The sequence below is a fragment of the Ranitomeya variabilis genome, chromosome 1, assembly GCF_051348905.1.
Source record: "Ranitomeya variabilis isolate aRanVar5 chromosome 1, aRanVar5.hap1, whole genome shotgun sequence".
NCBI lineage: Eukaryota > Metazoa > Chordata > Amphibia > Anura > Dendrobatidae > Ranitomeya > Ranitomeya variabilis.
Window position 1 is genome coordinate 959,837,202 of NC_135232.1, and position 20,992 is coordinate 959,858,193.

Genomic DNA, 20,992 nt, shown 5'->3' on the forward strand with positions numbered 1-20,992 from the left:
ATATACAGGTGGAGATCACACAGGTATATACTATATACAGGGGAGATGACACAGATATATACTATATACAGGAGCAGATGACACACTGGTATATACTATATACAGGGGAGATGACATACAGGTACATACTATATACAGAGGAGATGACACACAGGTATATACTATATACAGGGGAGATGACACACAGGTATATACTATATACAGGGGAGATGACACAAGTATATACTATATAATGGAGGAGATGAGACACAGGTATATTATATACAGGAGGAGATGACATACAGGTACATACTATATACAGGAGGAGATGACACACACATATATACTATATACAGGGGAGATGACACACAGGTATATACTATATACAGCGGAGATGACAGACAGGTATATACTATATACAGGAGATGACACACTGGTATATACTATATACAGGAGATGACACACTGGTATATACTATATACAGGGGAGATGACATACAGGTACATACTATATACAGGGGAGATGACACACAGGTATATACTATATACAGGGGAGATGACACACAGGTATATACTATATACAGGAGGAGATGACATACAGGTACATACTATATACAGGAGGAGATGTCATACAGGTACATACTATATACAGGGGAGAACACACAGGTATATACTATATGCAGGAGGAGATGACACACAGGTATATACTATATACAGGGGAGATGACACAGGTATATACTATATACAGGAGGAGATGACACACAGGTATATACTATATACAGGAGGAGATGACTTACAGGTATACACTATATACAGGAGGAGATGACACATATATACTATATACAGGAGGAGATGACATACAGGTATATACTATATACAGGAGATGACATACAGGTATATACTATATATAGGAGGAGATGACATACAGGTATATAGTATATACAGGAGATGACATACAGGTGTATACTATATATAAGGGAGATGACAAACATGTATATACTGAGGGGAAAATGAGAGGTGTGAGGTGCAAATGAGGGGTGTAAGTGCAAAATGAGAGGAGTGAGGGAAAATAGTGGAGTGATCGAAAAATTACAGATGTGAGGTCGAAATGACAAGTGTTAGGGGGGAATGAGAGGAGTGAGGGGGAAAATGAAAGGTGTAAGGGAGAAAATGAGAGGTGTAAGGGAGAAAATGAGAGATGTGAGGGGGAAAATGAGAGGCGTGATGGGAAAATAAGAGAAGTGAGGTGCTATAACTAACCACAGATATTTACTATGCCTAGGCAACGCCGGGCTCTTCAGCTAAAATAAATATATATATATATATATATATATATATATATATATATATATATATATATATATATATATATATATATATATATATATATATATATATATATATATATATATATATTCTTCTCATTTAAATCATTTAAAGATTTTTCTGTACTTTCATGACTATGAAAATTGTACATTCACACTGAAGGCATCAAAACTATGAATTAACACATGTTGAATTATATACTTAACAAAAAAAGTGTCAAAAACTGAAATTATGTCTTATATTCTAGGTTCTTCAAAGTAGCCACCTTTTGCTTTGATGACTGCTTTGCACACTCTTAGCATTCTCTTGATGAGCTTCAAGAGGTAGTCACCGGGAATGGTTTTCACTTCACAGGTGTGCCCTGTCAGGTTTAATAAGTGGGATTTCTTGCCTTACAATCAGTTGTGTTGTGCAGAAGTCTGGTGATACACAGCTGATAGTCCTACTGAATAGACTGTTAGCTGCTTTTTTCTTGCCATAATACAAATTCTAAGTAAAGAAAAACGAGTAGCCATCATTACTTTAAGAAATGAAGGTCAGTCAGTCAGAAAAATTGGGAAAACTTTGAAAGTGTCCCCTAGTGCAGTGGCAAAAACCATCAAGCGCTACAAAGAAACTGGCTCACATGAGGACCGCCCCAGGAAAGGAAGACCAAGAGTCACCTCTGCTTCTGAGGATAAGTTTATCCGAGTCACCAGCCTCAGAAATCGCAGGTTAATAGCACCTCAGATTAGAGACCAGGTCAATGCCACACAGAATTCTAGCAGCAGACACCTCTCTACAACAACTGTTAAGAGGAGACTTTGTGCAGCAGGCCTTCATGGTAAAATAGCTGCTAGGAAACCACTGCTAAGAACAAGCAACAAGCAAAGGAGACTTTTTGGGCTAAAGAACGCAAGGAATGGACGTTAGACCAGTGGAAATCTGTGCTTTGGTCTGATGAGTCCAAATTTGAGATCTTTGGTTCCAACCACCGTGTCTTTGTGTGACGCAGAAAAGGTGAACGGATGGACTCTACATGCCTGGTTCCCACCGTGAAGCATGGAGGAGGAGGTGTGATGATGTGGGGGTGCTTTGCTGGTGACACTGTTGGGAATTTATTCAAAATTGAAGGCATACTGAATCAGCATGGTTACCACAGCATCTTACAGCGGCATACTATTTGCGTTTAGTTGGACCATCATTTATTTTTCAACAGGACAATGACCCCAAACACACCTCCAGGCTGTGTAAGGGCTATTTGACCAAGAAGGAGAGTGATGGGGTGCTACACCAGATGACCTGGCCTCCACAGTCACCAGACCTGAACCCAATCGAGATGGTTTTGGGTGAGCTGGACCGCAGAGTGAAGGCAAAAGGGCCAACAAGTGCTAAGCATCTCTGGGAACTCCTTCAAGATTGTTGGAAGACCATTTCCGGTGACTACCTCTTGAAGTTCATCAAGAGAATGCCAAGAGTGTGCAAAGCAGTCATCAAAGCAAAAGCTGGCTACTTTGAAGAACCTAAAATATAAGACATAATTTCAGTTATTTCACACTTTTTTGTTAAGTATATAATTCCACATGTGTTAATTCACTGATGCCTTCAGTGTGAATGTACAATTTTCATAGTCATGAAAATATATAAAAATCTTATATATTTATTTTATTAAAAATAGTAACATTTAACTACATATGATTATGCCCTCATCATTTCTTCTGTAGCTCAGTCCATCATTCCTGTGTCTACATGATTCAACAGTAGTGTTCTTGGAGGTATTTTATAGAAGTCATCAAATTTTAACACATTTTTGCTTTTCATATTTTAGACCAGAAATCGTTTTGAAGGGACACGATCCGAAGTTGAAGAGCTGATGAGAAAAATCCGAGAAAAGCCACAAGAGCACAAACGAGCTAGCCCTTTTACAATGGAAGGCTACCTGTATGTCCAGGAGAAACGTAAGCTTTGCTGCCAGTCCTGTGCAGCCAGTATTATATACTTCTCTATTATTTTGTCATAAGTGACCAATTTATCAGTGTATTCTTCTGTAACTTATCTTCGTTTCAGATCATGGCCTACATATTCAGTTGTCACTTTAATTCTAGAATCTGTTGTTTAGACAAATAATCACATTGTCATCAATACTTGTATCCATTTTATTTCTGATATAGGTCCTGCCCCGTTTGGCTCCAGCTGGGTGAAGCACTACTGCATGTATAAGAAGGATTCCAAGACCTTTTCTATGTTTCCATATGAACATAGATCAGGAGGGAAAATAGTGAGTATAAGAAAAATGTTTTTTTTTTTTTGTTTTGTTTTTGATTTCGTATGAAGTGCAGCTTGTAAAATAATAAGCCGTCCCCTTACCATAATTCCAGAGTCGATAAATCTTCCTGAAGGTCTTTTGTAGTCAAGAGGGGGTTCTAGCTTTCATCTCTAGCAATCCTACCAGTAGCTGTCACTGAAATTTTGCTTGGTCTTCCAGACCTTGTATTGATCTCCACTGTTCCTGTTAACTGCCGTTTCTTAATTACATAAAAAAACGAAACCGCTTTGCTATCTTCTTTTAGCTTTCTTCTGCTTTGAGCCTTCACCATTTTCAGGGTGCTAGGAAGCTGCTTAAAAGAATCTATGGCTGCTGTTTTTTGGCACAAGGCTAGAGGAGGCTGGGTTTTTATAAAGCTGGGAAATTTGCATCGCCCGGCCTTTCCTAACGATCATGTAACAACGCCCCGGCACTGACTGACAGCTGGCTCTATAGCGCCTCAGTGCTAACAGTCATTGTTACAATGCCGCTCACTATGTAGTGAGCAGTGACTGAAGCTCTTCCTTTAAAGCTGAAAGCTTGAGGCTGCCGGGAAGTAGCAAGTTATGACAGTAATTTTTTAATTACTATAAAACCATATTGCAGTTTTGCCACAGTGATAAGTCTCATATAAAAAAAGCCCTACTTAATAGTCAGGTGTAAAGAACATTAATTACTTTGTTCCTCCCATCATAGTGGCTCATTGTGATGTTTTGATACTGTAACGCTCTACATTCTCTATATGAAACCCGTTCTTATATCCAGGTGAAATGAGTTACTAAGCTACAGAACAGTGTATTGGTAATACATGATCAGCCGTGACCAAAGTGTCAAATGAGGGATTAGTGTAAAGCCGCTTCAGAAATGAATGTATTAACCTTATTGATTACTCCTGCCGTGTTTATATTGAAACCCACCATTTGTTTTCTTAATTTCTTATTAGTTGAATATATCTGGGAAATGCTGAAGGTTTTTCTGCAGCATGTCCTCAACCTTTTAGTTTTTTTTTTTTCTTCTTTTCATTTTACAGCATGCTGTGTCAGTAAATTGATTTTAAAATCTTACTAACATGCATTGTATCATTTATTTGGTTCAAAACAATCAGGGTATGTGCACACGTCCGGATTTCTTGCAGAAATTTCCTGAAGAAAACCGGAAATTTTCTGCAAGAAATCCGCATTTTTTTTTTTGCGTTTTTTTTCCATTTTTTTCGCATTTTTTATCGCATTCTGCAAGCGTAATTAGCTTGCAGAATGCTAAAGTTTTCCAAGCGATCTGTAGCATCGCTTGGAAAACTGACTGACAGGTTGGTCACACTTGTCAAACATAGCGTTTGCCAAGTGTGACCAACTTTTTACTATAGATGCTGCTTATGCAGCATCTATAGTAAAAGATAGAATGTTTAAAAATAATAAAAAAAAATAAAAAAATGCTTATACTCACCCAGACGATCTCCTCAGCGGCGTCCGTTCCTCTTCCTATAGCTGGTGTGTGCGCGCAGGACCTTCCATGACGTCGCGGTCATGTGAGCGGTCACATGACCGCTCACGACCAATCACAAGACAGTGACGTCATCACAGGTCCTTCACCGCACACCAGCTATAGGAACTGAAGCGGCAGCATGCAGCGGTGAGGCGGGAACACTGCGGGGGACATCGAAGGTGAGTATAGGACTATTTTTTATTTTAATTCTTTTATTTTTGACCAATTATATGGTGCCCAGTGCGTGGAGGAGAGTCTCCTCTCCTCCACCCTGGGTACCAACCGCACATAATCTGCTTACTTCTCGCATCGTGGGCACAGCCCCGTGCGGGAAGTAAGCAGATCAGTGCACTCCTAGGTGTGGGGAATCCCCGCAATTCCGCATTTTTAATGAACATGTTGCTTTTTTTTTTCCGCAATTTGCACAAAAAATGCGGAATACACTGTAAATAATAGGAGGCATATGTTAGCGTTTTTTTCGCGTTTTTATCGCGGTTTTATAGCGGAAAAAACGCGAAAAAACGCAAAAAATCCTGACGTGTTCACATAGCCTCAAGGTCAGCTCACTGATATACTCCAGCAGGTGCACGGAAATCCGTCCTGATCCTCACGTGGCGAAGCAATGAATGATAGAAAAGGGTTCCAGCTCCCATGTAAAATTTAAAAAGTTTTGTTCTTTATTACAAAACTGGTGAAATAGCACAGCACTAGGGTTCATACATGGAGAAAAACGGTAAGCAGGACCAACACTTTTCAACCACAATTGAGGTCTTTGTCCCAGCTAGACTCTCAGTGCACATACCTGACATACACACATATATATATATATATATATATATGATATAGGTATTAATTTTATACCTACCTCTAGGTAGCTGAAGGTGCGCATTTCTGAACATTTACATGCTATTTCTAATAGCAAAAATATGAATTGCTATGTATCAGTGGCAGCTAAACCGTTCATTACCACTGTTGAGCAAACTTGCTCGGACAAGGTGTTATCAGAGCATGCTCAGGTGATAACCGAGTGTCAGCGTGCTCGAAAAATACGTTCAAATCCTCGCAGCTGCATATCTCACGGCTGTTCGACTGCCGTAACACATGCAGTGATTGCCCATCAACAGGCAATCCGCACATATTCGCTCATCATCACTATTCAGTACCTTCATCAACACTACGTTGTCTCTTTTCAGGCCTTTGGCATTGAGATGGTGAAAACTTTTCCGTGAAGTTGATATGAGAAGACTGTACTTTGTATTTACAAGTTGGGAACTGTAATCCCTGACTGCTTGAAGGAATAAAATAAGATCATGTTCCACTATTAATGTTGTGATCATTTTTTTTTTTTATATATCTGCTCTGAATTATATTTATATCATATGAAGTTTTAATCTGGAGTAATGTTTGTATGTAATGTCTGTTTTTTCTTTCTTGTTTAGGTAATTTTTAATGGGTTAAGGATTCATGGACCTGTTGCATGTTTGTCGTGTAATGTTGGTTTACTGTCATGATTGGCTCATCTCTGTATATACAGGTGCTTCTCACAAAATTAGAATATCATCAAAAAGTTATTTTATTTCAGTTTATCTTCAGTTTTTCAATAAAAGGTGAAACTCCTATTATCTAGAGTCATTACAAACAGAGGCAGTCATTGTGGAGTGTGTCAGTGACCGTCTTCTGGACATCTGTCACGTCAGCAGTCTTCTCCATGATTGTGGAGCCTACTGAAACAGACCAAGGGTCCTTATTAAACGCTTAGGAAACCTTTGCAGGTTTTGTTTTGTTAATTATTCTAATTTACTGAGATAATGACTTTTGGGTTTTCATTGGCTGTAAGCCATAATCATCAACATTAACAGAAATAAACACTTGAAATAGATCACTCTGTAATGACCCTATAATATAGGAGTTTCACTTTTTGTATTGAAGAACTGAAATTAACTTTTTCATGATATTCTAATTTTGTGAGAAGCACTTGTACATAGTTCAGGTATGTGCACCGAGAGTCTAGCTTGGACAAAGACCTCAATTGTGGTTGAAACACGTTGTTTTTTCTTTTTTTCTCTACATGCCTTAGTGCCATGCTATTTTAGCAATTTTGCAATAAAAAATCTTTTTAAATTTACAGAGGAACTGGAACATTTTTTTCTTTCATTTATTTGGTGCATATTCTAGAAGTTGTATCAGTTGTCTTTCAGAAATAGATTTTTCCTATAAGCTCCATATGTCCTTTACTCACCATTCCTGGGTCCAGCATTAAGTCTCTGCTTCTACTCCTGGTGTCTGTCCCCTTTGCAGGACTTCTTCTAGTAACTGAGCTCAGCAGCTGTGAACGGCTCGTGCTGTCAACTGGACAGAGCTGCTGAGCTCACTTATTCGCTGCATTGCTGATGATGTGACACCAACACTGCACTCAATAACATACACTGGGAACAGTTGCGAGGACTCTGCACTGGACCTTTGCACGGTGAGTGAAGCACACTTTTTTTTTTTTTTTTTTTTATACTGTTAATGGATTTTACAGCAAAACATTTTTGAAAGGAGACCACCGCATTTAAGATCCATTATAAAAAAAAAATAAAAAAATATATCAATTCTAAATGACTTGATTTAATCAAGATGACATTATTTTTATTTTATTAGGGTGAAGGGGAAAATTTTACAGTTAAATACTGCATAAGACGAAACACAGACACTATAGACCGAAGGTTCTGCTTCGATGTGGAAGCTGTCGAGAGGTAAGATGAAATCTGTGTGCAATAATCGTTCTACCTCAGCATAACATTTTGTAGCTCAAACCAGCAAAGATGTTTTCCCACATAAATTCTCTGGCGCATCTTTCATATATCATACAGCACTGATTGGGGGTAATGCAGTCACTAACGAGACCCCAGAACCTGGAGACTTAATACATATGTGGTCACCTTGCTTTAATATATAAATGTATGCTTAAAGGGAACCTGTCAGCAGGATTGTGCACAGCAACCTACAGAGAGTGTCAGGTCGGCGCCGTTATACTGATTAAAATGATACCTTAGTTGATGAAATCCGTCTTGTGGTTGTATCTTTATTTTTAGTTTTGAGGTAATGATGTGCTCGTGCTCCAGGGCGCCCTGTGGGGGGCTTCATGTGGTGCTCTCATTACGTATTCATCAGTATGGCTTCTGACACGTCGCCTATCCCTCATTACCTGCCCCCTAATTTACATAATGAATATTATACATGCATAGTGAAAACAAAAACCCTTCTTCAGGCTGACACCAGCCTTGGCACCTGCTCTGCAGCATAATTGCATGCTTACTGTCCCAATAATAAATGTGGTTGATGTTATTCAGATAGAAAAATAATCCATTTTAAAATGACGCCCAACGTAGCAGCAGCTATCGGTGTATATAGGAGATCCGAGAGCTGCTACTGCGCGGGCAGCGCCATCTTGGAGGACAAATTTTCTCTTATTCTCCAGCAAGATGGCGCCGCCAGTGCATGTGAAGTAGCAGCTATCGGAACTCCTATATACACAGATAGCGGCTACTGCGTAGGCGCGGCTGGCACCATTTTAAAATGGATTTTTTTTATCTGAATAACATCAACCACATTTATTATTGGGACAGTAAGAATGTGATTATCGGCCCGACGTACCGACGCATACTGTGCAAAAAATGCCCGACGTGGGCAGCTGAAGCAGTCTTACGACGCTTCCGCTGCCCCATTGCAAGGTCCAGGGTGGAGGGGGCGGAGTTTCGGCTGCGCATGCGCGGTCGAAAATGGCGGTCTCGACGCACAAAAAAGTTACCTGTAACTTTTTTTGTGGCGGCGGTGCGCCAAAACACGATGCAACCGTCGCACGACGGTTGTGACGTGTGGCACTGCGTCGCAATGCGTCGCTAATAAGTCTATGGAGAAAAAAACGCATCCTGCGGGCAACTTTGCAGGATGCGTTTTTTATCCACAACGATGCATTGTGACGTGCAGTGCACGACGCTAGTGTGAAAGTAGCCTAAGGGGTTTATCCAGTGTGGCCCTGTCTTTATTTAGTAATTGTGGTAGTGAGGTATTTCCCAGGAATCCCTCAATTTCTTCTATTTGGGCCCCACTTTTGGTTAAATAAATAGAAGAGTACTAATTATACAGTATTTGAATGTGTTTATCCTCCATACGTCACCATTTTCAGATATTAGTCTGGATATATATGAAGGCTGTTTTGGGATTTAACAGTAGTTGCCAGTAAATGGCCTGCACTTTCACCCTCTGTAAAGTAGATCTGTTTTGTGAAGAATCTCTTTTGTGTTGTCAAACCAAGTAAATGATCCTTTATTATGTCTTATATTCTAGGTTCTTCAAAGTAGCCTCCTTTTGCTTTGATGACTGCTTTGCACACTCTTGGCATTCTCTTGATTAGCTTCAAGAGGTAGTCACCGGGAATGGTTTTCACTTCACAGGTGTGCCCTGTCAGGTTTAATAAGTGGGATTTATTGCCTTATAAATGGTGTTGGGACCATCAGTTGTGTTGTGCAGAAGTCTAGTGGATACAAAGCTGATAGTCCTAATAAATAGACTGTTAGAATTTGTATTATGGCAAGAAAAAAGCAGCTAAGTAAAGAAAAACGAGTGGCCATCATTACTTTACTTTAAGAAATGAAGGTCAGTCAGTCCGAAAAATTGGGAAAACTTTGAAAGTGTCCCCAAGTGCAGTGGCAAAACCCATCAAGCGCTACAAAGAAACTGGCTCACATGAGGACTGCCCCAGGAAAGGAAGACCAAGAGTCACCTCTGCTTCTGAGGATAAGTTTATCCGAGTCACCAGCCTCAGAAATCGCAGGTTAACAGCAGCTCAGATTAGAGACCAGGTCAATGCCACACAGAGTTCTAGCAGCAGACACATCTCTACAACCACTGTTAAGAGGAGACTTTGTGCAGCAGGCCTTCATTGTAAAATAGCTGCTAGGAAACCACTGCTAAGGACAGGCAACAAGCAGATGAGACTTGTTTGGGCTAAAGAACACAAGGAATGGACATTAGACCAGTGGAAATCTGTGCTTTGGTCTGATGAGTCCAAATTTGAGATCTTTGGTTCCAACCACCGTGTCTTTGTGCGATGCAGAAAAGGTGAACGGATGGACTGTACATGCCTGGTTCCCACTGTGAAACATGGAGGAGGATGTGTGATGGTGTGGGGGTGCTTTGCTGGTGACACTGTTGGGGATTTATTCAAAATTGAAGGCATACTGAACCAGCATGGCTACCACAGCATCTTACAGCGGCATGCTGTTCCATCCGGTTTGCGTTTAGTTGGACCATCATTTATTTTTCAACAGGACAATGACCCCAAACACACCTCCAGGCTGTGTAAGGGCTATTTGACCAAGAAGGAGAGTGATGGGGTGCTACGCCAGATGACCTGGCCTCCACAGTCATCAGACCTGAACCCAATAGAGATGGTTTGGGGTGAGCTGGACCGCAGAGTGAAGGCAAAAGGGCCAACAAGTGCTAAGCATCTCTGGGAACTCCTTCAAGATTGTTGGAAGACCATTCCCGGTGACTACCTCTTGAAGCTCATCAAGAGAATGCCAAGAGTGTGCAAAGCAGTCATCAAAGCAAAAGGTGTCTACTTTGAAGAACCTAGAATATAAGACATAATTTCAGTTGTTTCACACTTTTTAGTTAAGTATATAATTCCACATGTGTTAATTCATAGTTTTGATGCCTTCAGTTTGAATGTACAATTTTCATATTTTCATAGTCATGAAAATACAGAAAAATCTTTAAATGAGAAGGTGTGTGTGTGTATGTATATGTATATATATATATATATATATATATATATATATATATATATATATATATATATATATATATATATATATATTTTATTATATACATATATAATATATACAGAGTGGGCCATTCATATGGATAGACCTGGGTGGGCCATGTATATGGATACACAGAGGCACTTGAGGGCATGTGCCTAGGGTGGCAGAATGCAGGGGGGCGGCACCTGAGCAAGGTTTTTTTTTTTTTATAGTCCGGAGCTTGCCCACCAACCCACCTCCCTCAGTTTTCCGGCTGCTGCGGGGGTCTTGGATCCTGTGGTATCACATGTACTGCACAGGGAGCCAGAAGCGAAAAACACCACACTGCAGGCCCCTCCCCCTCCTCGCTGATGTGCCAAGTTCAATTCCTGCCTGACAGTCCAGGGTTGGCCCGGGTCGGCCAGCCCACCCACCTCAGTGTTCTGGCTGCTGGGGATCACATCCTGGATCTCGTCCCTCGGCTGTACCCCGGCCGGACTGCTGGTGCCTAGGCCTGGGGATCGGAAGGGCTGAAGCCTTCTGCCCATGGGGACCTGTGAGGGTCTGGGGGGTGCTGGCGGTGGGGAGCGCCATCCTGGGTTATGGGAGAAGAACAGCTGAAACTTTTCTGGAGTTATTGGGAGAAGCTTCCACCTGGATGCGGGAAATTTACTGCGAAGTGCTGAAGCCCAGGACAGCCGTCAGCAGCGCAACGCATCCTTGGCACCAGCATGCCTCTCTCCAAGATGCCAAGCTGGGTGACTCTGCCCATCATGCTGCCAGCAGGGGCTCGGGGCTGCTCTGTGATGGGGGCGGTATAGCCGGGGAGCACTGTTCAAAGGAGTCTTTGTGTTGGAGAGAAAGATAATGACGTATGCAACAATTTGGGGGAAGAATGGGGGCTGGTACTGCTCTGTGCACCTCCAAGGGATGCCATGGTCCCAGCAATGCCTGCAAGTCCTGGCACCTTCATCATGTCACTGTGCTGTCAGCAGATGGTCTTTAAATGAGAAGGTGTGTCCAAACTTTTGGTCTGTACTCTGTTAAGAGAAACCCCTTAAAAAGAGTGTAGACAAGGTTTGGGGATAAATGCAGAAAAGGACAAGATTATTATTCAAGAAGGCTTTCTATTTGATCCTAGTAGGCTCTGTATAGCTGATCACCTACCTATGAGCAAAGTCTGGCACCTTACAATATCGACATGGCTCCCCCCGCTTTGTCGGCTGCCTCTCAATAGCCCTGTTAATCCCCTAAATTAGATAACACATGAAAATGAACAAATGAAAGTCAGACGTTGCTTTTCAACCATGCTTCCACAAAATTGTTTTTAAAATAAAACTCATGAAATAGGCCTGGACAGAAATGACGGTACCCTTAAGTTAATATTTTGTTGCACAACCTTTTGAGGCAATCACTGCAATCAAACGATTCCTGTAACTGTCAATGAGACTTCTGCACCTCTCTACAGGTATTTTGGCACACTCCTCAAGAGCAAACTGCTCCAGTTATCTCGTGTTTGAAGGTTGCCTTTTCTAGATGGCATGTTTCAGCTCTTTCCAAAGATGCTCAATAGCATTTAGGTCAGTGCTGTCATTAAACGAGGGATACCAACAATTTTGACCATATGTGTTTGTGTATATACACTAAATAAAAAAACACAGATAAAGAGCCACTCCAGTGTGTCAAATCAAAAAACATTTTCTAGTCAATGCCTTAATCTAGGATATCACACATGGCCAGTGGTTGTCACACAAGATCGTAAAGTGCTAAAGAGATTCAACTGTAACGATATGTGCCATGCTATTAGAACGGATTAAAAAATGAAAATAAAGTGCATGAATGTTAGACACCAAACCCTATGGTCCAATAAGTCAATATAACCATAATAAGAGGCCACAAAACACCCTGCTTATTAGTTAGAGGAGAACCATTGTCCCAACACGTTTCACCCCCTTCCTTTCTTGGGGGTTAATCAGGGGATTATAGATCACAGGAGACCTTAATATGTCCACCAGGCAAATTCAGGGTTAAATTTCATAGGTTTTGTAGCTCTGATTACTAGAGAGGGAAATGGGAAGTTGTTTGGACCTCTGTTACAACCTCAATTCCAAAAAAGTGGGATGCTGTGTAAAATGTAAAAAAAAAAGAATGCAATGACTTGGAAATCTAATAGCAATATTTTATCCACAACAGAATATAGAACACTGATCAAAAGGAGTAAGTTAGTCATATTTTTACTTTAATTTGAAAAACATAACTGAATAAGAAATTGATGGCAGCGACACATCTCAAAAAAGTTGGATCGGGTTAGCAGAATGCTGGAAAAGTGATAGGAATGTGAAACAGCTTGAGGGTCCAATTTCGAACAAACAGTTTTGAATAAAAAGAGCATGTAAAGTAGCAGTCTCTCCAAAGCAAAGATGGCCAGAAGCTTCACCGATCTGTGAACTGCTTCTAAAAATTGAGGAACATTTTCAAAATATTACAGTAATTGTGGTAGTGAGATATTTCTCAGGAATCCCTCAATTTCTTCTATTAGGCACCAATTTTGGTAAAATAAATAGTTCATAATATCAAAAGATTCAGAGATTCTGGAGAAATCCGTGTGCACAAGGTACAAGGCCAACGTTCAATATTGGGTGCTCGTAATGTAAGGGCCCTCATACGTCACTGCACTAAAACAGGCATGATTCGGACTCGCATATCTCTGCATGGCTCAGGAATACCTCTAAAAACTATTGTCGGAACACAATTATGAAATTCACAAATGCAAATTAACACTTTATCATGGAAAGAGGCAGACATATATCAACAATCCAGAAATGCTGTTGTCTTCTCTGGGCCAAAGCTCATTTAAAATGCAATTAGGCAAATGGAAACCTGTTCTGTGGTCAGATGAATCAAAATGTGAAATTCTTTATGGAAATCAGTCGGAAGATCCTGCAGACTCCAGAGCAGGAAGACCATCCAGCTCATCAGTGCCCAGATCAGCAGCCTGCCTCTTTGATGGTTTGGAGCTGCATTAGTGCCTATGGTATGAGCAGCTTACAATTTTTGAGTGGCACTATAAATGCTGAGTATTATATAGGGGTTTTAAAATAACATATGCTCCCATCCAGACAATGTTTTTCTGAGAAAAACTTGCATATTTCAGTAAGACCATGCTAAATCACGTACAGCATCCATCACAACAGCATGGCTTTGCAGAAGAGTTTGGGTGATGAACCGGCCTCGTGCAGTCCAGACCGTTCACCAATAGAAAACATTTGGCACATAATCAAATTAAAAATCTGACAAAGAAGATTTAGGACGTTATATCAGCTAAAATAATGCTACATCAGACAAGAATGGGACAATATTCCTCTCCCCAAACCCAGCAATGGGTCTCCTCCTCACTTCCCAGACGTTTAGGCTATGTGCACACGTAGGAAATGTGGTGCAGAATTTTCTGCACTAAATCTGCATCTCCTGGCAGAATCCGCAGGTGCGTTTTTTATGCGTTTTTAGGCTGGTTTCACACTTGCGTTTTGATCTGCAGCGTTTTTAAAAAAACCGCATGTGGTGAAAAAACGCATGTAAATGCGGCAAAACACCGCGTTTTTTAGACGCATGCGTTTTTGCATGCAGAAAAAACGCAGCGTTTTGCGGCGTTTACATGCGTTTTTTCCTGCGTTTGCGTTTTTTAAACGCATGCTGAGAAGTGTGTGACAGCTGCCAATCATCAAAATCAACTAGAAAACCCACTAAAAACAGAAATCGCTAGGGTTAGGGTTAGGATCCCTAGTAACCCTAGGGATCCTAACCCTAACCCTAGGGATCCTAACCCTATCCCTAACCCTAGGGACCCTAACCCTAACGCTAACCCTAACCCTAGGGATCCTAACCCTAAGGGTTAGGATCGTAACCCTAACCCTAAGGTTTAGGGTTAGGATCCCTAGGGTTAGGGTTAGGATCCCTAGGGTTACTAGGGATCCTAACCTTAGGTTAGGGTTAGGATCCCTAGTAACCCTAGGGTTAGGGTTTTCTTGTTTTTTCTTGTGTTTAGGGTTAGGGTTTTCTTGTTTTTTCTTGTGTTTAGGGTTAGGGTTTTCTTGTTTTTTCTTGCGTTTTTCTAAAAAAACGCATGCGTTTTTAACGCAAACAAACGCATGTGCTTAAAAATGCATGCGTTTACATAGACAGCATGTGTTTTTTTGCCGCAAAAAAAACGCCGCTAGAAATTACTACATGTTGCATTTCTGCAAATGAACGCACGCGTCAAAAAATGCATGCGTTGCCGAAAACGCGTCAAAACGCACGCTAAAAAACGCATGCGTTTTTTAATGTTAAGTATAGAAAAAAAACGCATGCGTTTTTTAGCGCAAAAACGCTGCAGATCAAAACGCAATTAACATAAAGCACCAACCCATTTCCTCAGGTAAAGGATGGGTCACACTCCAAATAAACTACATTTTATCCAATTTTTTTGCAGATTTTAACATTGACAGTATAAGGGGGTCACCTGCATGGCCGGTGTGTTTACACTGAGTTGCACAGAGGCGTCTCGTCTATATTTATTGGATAAAATGTATCTGTAGTTCCCGTCGCTTACCTTGAGTGTATTTGTATTCTGATTCTGAGGCACTATTTTAATGTTTTGTATTGTTTGTGTTAATAAAGATTTGTTTTTAAGACTAAATACACTTCGTGACTGAGTTTAAGGACTCTATGGTCAATATGCTTATAGATCAAAACGCAAGTGTGAAACCAGCCTTAGTGCGTTTTTTATGCATTTTGTGCAGATTTTACCACTGCAGATTTCTATTAATGGAGGGGTGCAGAAACGCTGCAGAAACGCACAAAAGAAGTGACATGCACTTCTTTGAAATCTGCAGTGTTTCTGCGCAGATTTTTTTTGCACCATGTGCACAGCTTTTTTATTTTCACATTGATTTACATTGTACTGTAAATCACAGTGCAGTTCTGCAGCGTTTCTGCAGCAGAAAAATCTACTGCAGTTCTGCACCAATTCTGCACTAAATCTGCATCGTGTGCACACACCCTTATGGACTGTTGTAAAAAGATGACTGGATCCTAAATACAATGGTTTACATGGCCCTATCCATCCTTTTTTTTTTTTTTTTTTTTTTCTTGGCTGCCACCAATTTCTTAATGAGTTAATTTTTCTTCAAATGAAATGCAAAAATGTCTACCTTCACCTTCTGATCTGTGTCCTATGTTCTGGTGTGAAGAAAATATGGCTATAGGAGATTTCCAAATCATTCCGTTCTTGTTCTCTTTATCTTTTACACAGTCCCAACATTTTTAGAATTGGGGTTGTATCAAAACTTATTAAAAGAAAAAGGATAGCTGCCAGGTTATAGCATAGCAAACTATTACTGTGCGGCAGTTTAAAAGAACAAAGGAAAAAAAAATCTAATTGATGATACAATGACTGTTCTCTGTTGACCGGTTGGGATAACGGCCCATATTATGTGTTAGTAGTGGTCCTCGCTTGCCTTGTCTCCTGTAGTAAATGGGTTTATTCTTTTACCAACAATAACAACAATTAAGCTTTATTCTAAATCTTCCCTTAGGCCTGGACTTCTAATCACCATGCAAGCATTTTCAGAAGAGGATCGGCTCCTCTGGATGGAAGTGCTGGGTGGAAAAGAATCTGTAAGTCCATCCAATATGGCGATTTACACATGTATTTCTTTTCAGTGGAATGACTCGTATGACAACCCCTATGGCTTCCAGTCATTTTCTGATTTTATTGTGATTTAAGAAAAGTGATGATAAAATGTAATTAGCGTGCCCTCCACCAATATCCTGATCACAAGATACTTACTGTGCTCACAGCTGCTGCTATGTTTAACCCCTTCATGACCTTGCAATCTTTTTGTTTTTGCGTTTTCGTTTTCCCCTCCTCTTTTACCAATAGACATGACTTTATATTTCCGTCCCTGTAGTCTTATGAGGACTTTTTTTTTTTTTTTTTTTAATTGAAATAGTGGAAAAAAAAATTTGTAAGGTAAAAAAAAAATGTAGGTGCCAGTTTCCGAGACACATAAGGTTTTCATTTCTCACAATCTGGGACTGCGTGAGGGCTTATTTTTTGTGTCCTGAACTGACGTTTGATACCATTTTGGAATAGATACCAAGTTTTGATCACCTCTTATTTAACTTTTGTTGCAATGTTGGGGTTGCCAATAAAATGTAATTCTGGCGTTTTGATTTATTTTCTCATTACGTTGTCTACAGATTGGATTCATTTATTTTCTATTATGATATACTGGCCTTTTATGAACGCAGCGATGCCAAATATGTGCATTATTTTTAATGGGGTAAAAGAAGGGGGGTGATTTAAACTTTTTGCATGATAGATATATATTATAATTTTTTATTTTTTTTTTCCTTACTTCTTGCTGCATTTGTAAGGCCCTTTAGGGGACTTAAAGCTGTGATCGTCCAATCACCTGTGCTATACAGTACATAGCTGTAATCGCAATCTCCTATGAATGCCGCCAGTGGGCCGGAATTTACAGGAGCATTGTAAGGACAGGTATAGGGGTCATCAGCAGACCCCTGGCTGTCATGAAAACCCATCGTCGCCCTGCAATCGCGTGCTTGACAGCAATATTTAACTGGTTAACAGCTGCAGGCAAGGCTGTTAAATTAGTTAGATTAAAGGGAACCTGTCAGCTGGATTGTGCTCAGTAACCTACAGACAGTGATAAGGGCAGCGCCTTTATACCGATTAAAATGATACCTTGGTTGATGAAATCCGTCTTGTGGTTGTTGTTGTTTAATCTTTATTTTGATTTGTGAATTAATGATATGCCTGGGGCGGCCTGTGGGGGATTCTTCATTTGGTGCTCGGATTAGGTATTCATAATGCAGCTTGCTGACAGGTCATTGATGCCTCCTGCCCCCTAGTTTACATAATGAATATACGTACATACTGCAGGAAAAAAACCCTTCTGCAGGCAGGTGTCGGCTGCGCTGCAGCATAATCGCTTGTGTAATGTGCATATAACTATTATGGTTTCTATATTCCCACTCAAAGTTAGCGAGTATCTGTCATCAGATTTTACAATGTAAAATGCATTATTAAGGAAAGCTCTGGAGCCTGTCATGTATATAATTGTGATAACAATCCTGAGTCCAGCTAAAGAGAGAAGAAAACTCATGAGTTTAAGTGTATTCAGTCTCTGCCCACCAGCTCCAGTGACAGCTGCAGCTTGTACTGAGTAGTGTGAGATCTCCGCAGCAGCAGGGAGGCGAGACAAGGAATATCTGTCATACTGTTTGGGAGGAGACTCAGTTTACATTTTCGAAAATAATTTAACTTATTGCAATATTTGTTCTCAAAGTAAGCTGATCTCCTCACCCCTAAGAGGTCTGTTTATTAACCCCTTCCTGGCATATGACGTACAGTTAGGGTACCGTCACACAGTACCATTTTAATCGCTACGACGGCACGATCCGTGACGTCGCAGCGATCGTATGATTATCGCTCCAGCGTCGTAGACTGCGGTCACACGTTGCAATCACGGCGCTGGAGCGATGCCGAAGTCCCCGGTAACCAGGGTAAACATCGGGTAGCTAAGCGCAGGGCTGCGCTTAGTAACCCGATGTTTACCCTGGTTACCAGCGTAAACGTAAAAAAAACAAACAGTACATACTTACATTCCGGTGTCTGTCCCCCGGCGTTCTGCTTCTCTCCACTGTGTAAGCGCCATAGCCGGAAAGCACAGCGGTGACGTCAGACGTCACCGCTGTGCTCGCTTTCCGGCCGGCAGGCGCTCACAGTGCAGAGAAGCTGAGACGCCGGAGGACAGACACCGGAATGTAAGTATGTACTGTTTGTTTTTTTTACGTTTACGCTGGTAACCACGGTAAACATCGGGTTACTAAGCGCGGCCCTGCGCTTAGTTACCCGATGTTTACCCTGGTTACAAGCGAACACATCGCTGGATCGCTGTCACACACAACGATCCAGCGATGACAGCGGGTGATCAAGCGACGAAAGAAAGTTCCATACGATCTGCTACGATGTACGATTCTCAGCAGGGTCCCTGATCGCTGCTGCGTGTCAGACACTGCGATATCGTAACGATATCGCTAGAACGTCACGAATCGTACCGTCGTAGCGATCAAAATGGTACTGTGTGACGGTACCCTTACATCGTATTTTGTGTTCCTGACTTTGATGTGGGATCACAAGCACTTATACGATTACTCTAAATTAACATTGAAGGAAAAAAACAATTACCAATTGGCATTCTTTTTTTTCTTTTTTTTTTTTTTAAACACATACTTGTTCATACACAATGGTTCCCTGACTGCGTTTTGAGGGTCTTATTTATTGTATTCTTTTAAACTTGCAAATACATAATTTTACCCAAAATATTTCACCGATTTTATATATTTTTCTAATTGCAGAGAGTTTTGAGCCTTAGCAGATCTACAACGAGATCAGAGGGAGGTTGGTATTACTTTTTTTTTTTTACACTAGATATAAATGTATTTGTCGGTCAAGGTTTGCAGATCTTTGCTACTATATTGGCACAAGGCATGTCACCACCAGCTAACCTATTAGGGTATGTTCCCACTGTCAGTAAATGCTTCGGGTTGGACGCTGCGTACATCTGCAGCATGCAACCCACAGCGGCCAGATGTTACAGCATAGTGGATGGAATTTGAAGAAATCAGCGGCACCTCTGGCTTCCCTGCGGAGATGGACATGCGGCACATCTTTCCAGACCGCAGCATGTCTACTTTTCTTGCGGAGACGCGATTCTCCGCAAGATATATTTCACCCGTACAATGTATTGGGGACAGTGATTCCGCACGGTTCAATGGACACATGCGGAATCAACTGCGTTCAAAAGCCGGCAGTGTTTTGGACACAGCGAACATGTGCTGCGTCCAAAGCACTGCCTAATACTGACTGTGGGGACGTCCTCTCAAGATCAGACAAAGCAAACAAATGTAATATGGATTTATTTCTCCTATCAACCAGATTGTAGTGTCCAATCACCCTAACCTATGGAGTCACAGTATTAACGTGAAGTGGTTGTGGGACCATTTCTTATTATCAGGATTATCCACAGTAGCTCACTTTTGCAGTAGATGGAGAGAGGAGCTACTGACATGGCATCCAATGTGGCATCCAATGGGCACTATCACCAATGTTATTCACTGGGACTGTGCAGATGACTGATATTTTCACTGACCGAATCTACGTGTGAAAAAAAATTGCAGCATGCAGAATTTTCTTCTGTAAGTCAGATTAGACTCTCCCATTCAGTTGTATGAGTGCGCTAAAAAAATCGTGTGCCATATGGAGCCACAGTGCAGCATTTCATTTTTATGGACACATTGCAATTTTGTAACATAAGAATCTGAAAATGATCTTATAAATTATTAGCTGCTGCTGAAAAAATGGATTGTGTACAGACTGCACACGGAAGACAAGTGAGAAAAGAATCATCCCACTTTTCTGGATGAAATTCTGAATGATTTTTATACACTTGAGTGATCCTACTTTTAGAAGAGCAGAAGCAAATTGTTAGCACATCTGTTTTTACTTTACCTTATCTTTATCATGTACATCGTACTTAGGAGCTATGTAATAAATGGAAACATCGGACGATGACAATGCTTCTACGGGATCTCTCGCTTTCTCACTCTCCTCTCTCTCCTCTCTCCGCTATCTCTCCTTTTTCTCTCCTCTCTTTTTCTCTCCTTTCTCTTTCCTTTCTCTTTCCTCTTTCTTTCTCCTCTTTCCCTCTCTCTCCTCTTTTGCTCTCCTCTTTCTCTTTTGCGTGCCCTCTCTCTCCCCTTTCTTTCTCCTCTTTCTCTCTCCTGTCTCTCTCCTCTTTCTCTCTCCTGTCTCTCTCCTCTTTCTCTCTCCTCTGTCTCCTCTTTTTCTCTCGCTCTCCTCTTTTTCTCTCGCTCTCCTCTTTTGCTCCCGCTCTCCTCTTTTGCTCCCGCTCTCCTCTTTTGCTCCCGCTCTCCTCTTTTGCTCCCGCTCTCCTCTTTTCTTCCCGCTCTCCTCTGTTGCTCCCGCTCTCCTCTGTTGCTCCCGCTCTCCTCTGTTGCTCCCGCTCTCCTCTGTTGCTCCCGCTCTCCTCTGTTGCTCC

General features: G+C 41.1%; 1 protein-coding gene across 2 annotated transcripts in view; it reads left to right on the forward strand.

The window, feature by feature from the left end:
- The window catches only part of ARHGAP10 (Rho GTPase activating protein 10), a 348,249-nt gene that overhangs the window by 119,897 nt on the left and 207,360 nt on the right, over positions 1 to 20,992 (forward strand). For both annotated transcript variants that reach the window (XR_013219924.1, XM_077279301.1), the window contains exons 8-12: positions 3,112 to 3,241; positions 3,455 to 3,561; positions 7,714 to 7,808; positions 16,439 to 16,520; positions 19,290 to 19,332. Coding sequence is in view for 1 of the 2 variants with exons in the window: in XM_077279301.1 (XP_077135416.1) it covers positions 3,112 to 3,241; positions 3,455 to 3,561; positions 7,714 to 7,808; positions 16,439 to 16,520; positions 19,290 to 19,332 (457 nt within the window). In the remaining variant the exon portion in view is untranslated. The remainder of the gene's footprint in view (positions 1 to 3,111; positions 3,242 to 3,454; positions 3,562 to 7,713; positions 7,809 to 16,438; positions 16,521 to 19,289; positions 19,333 to 20,992) is intronic.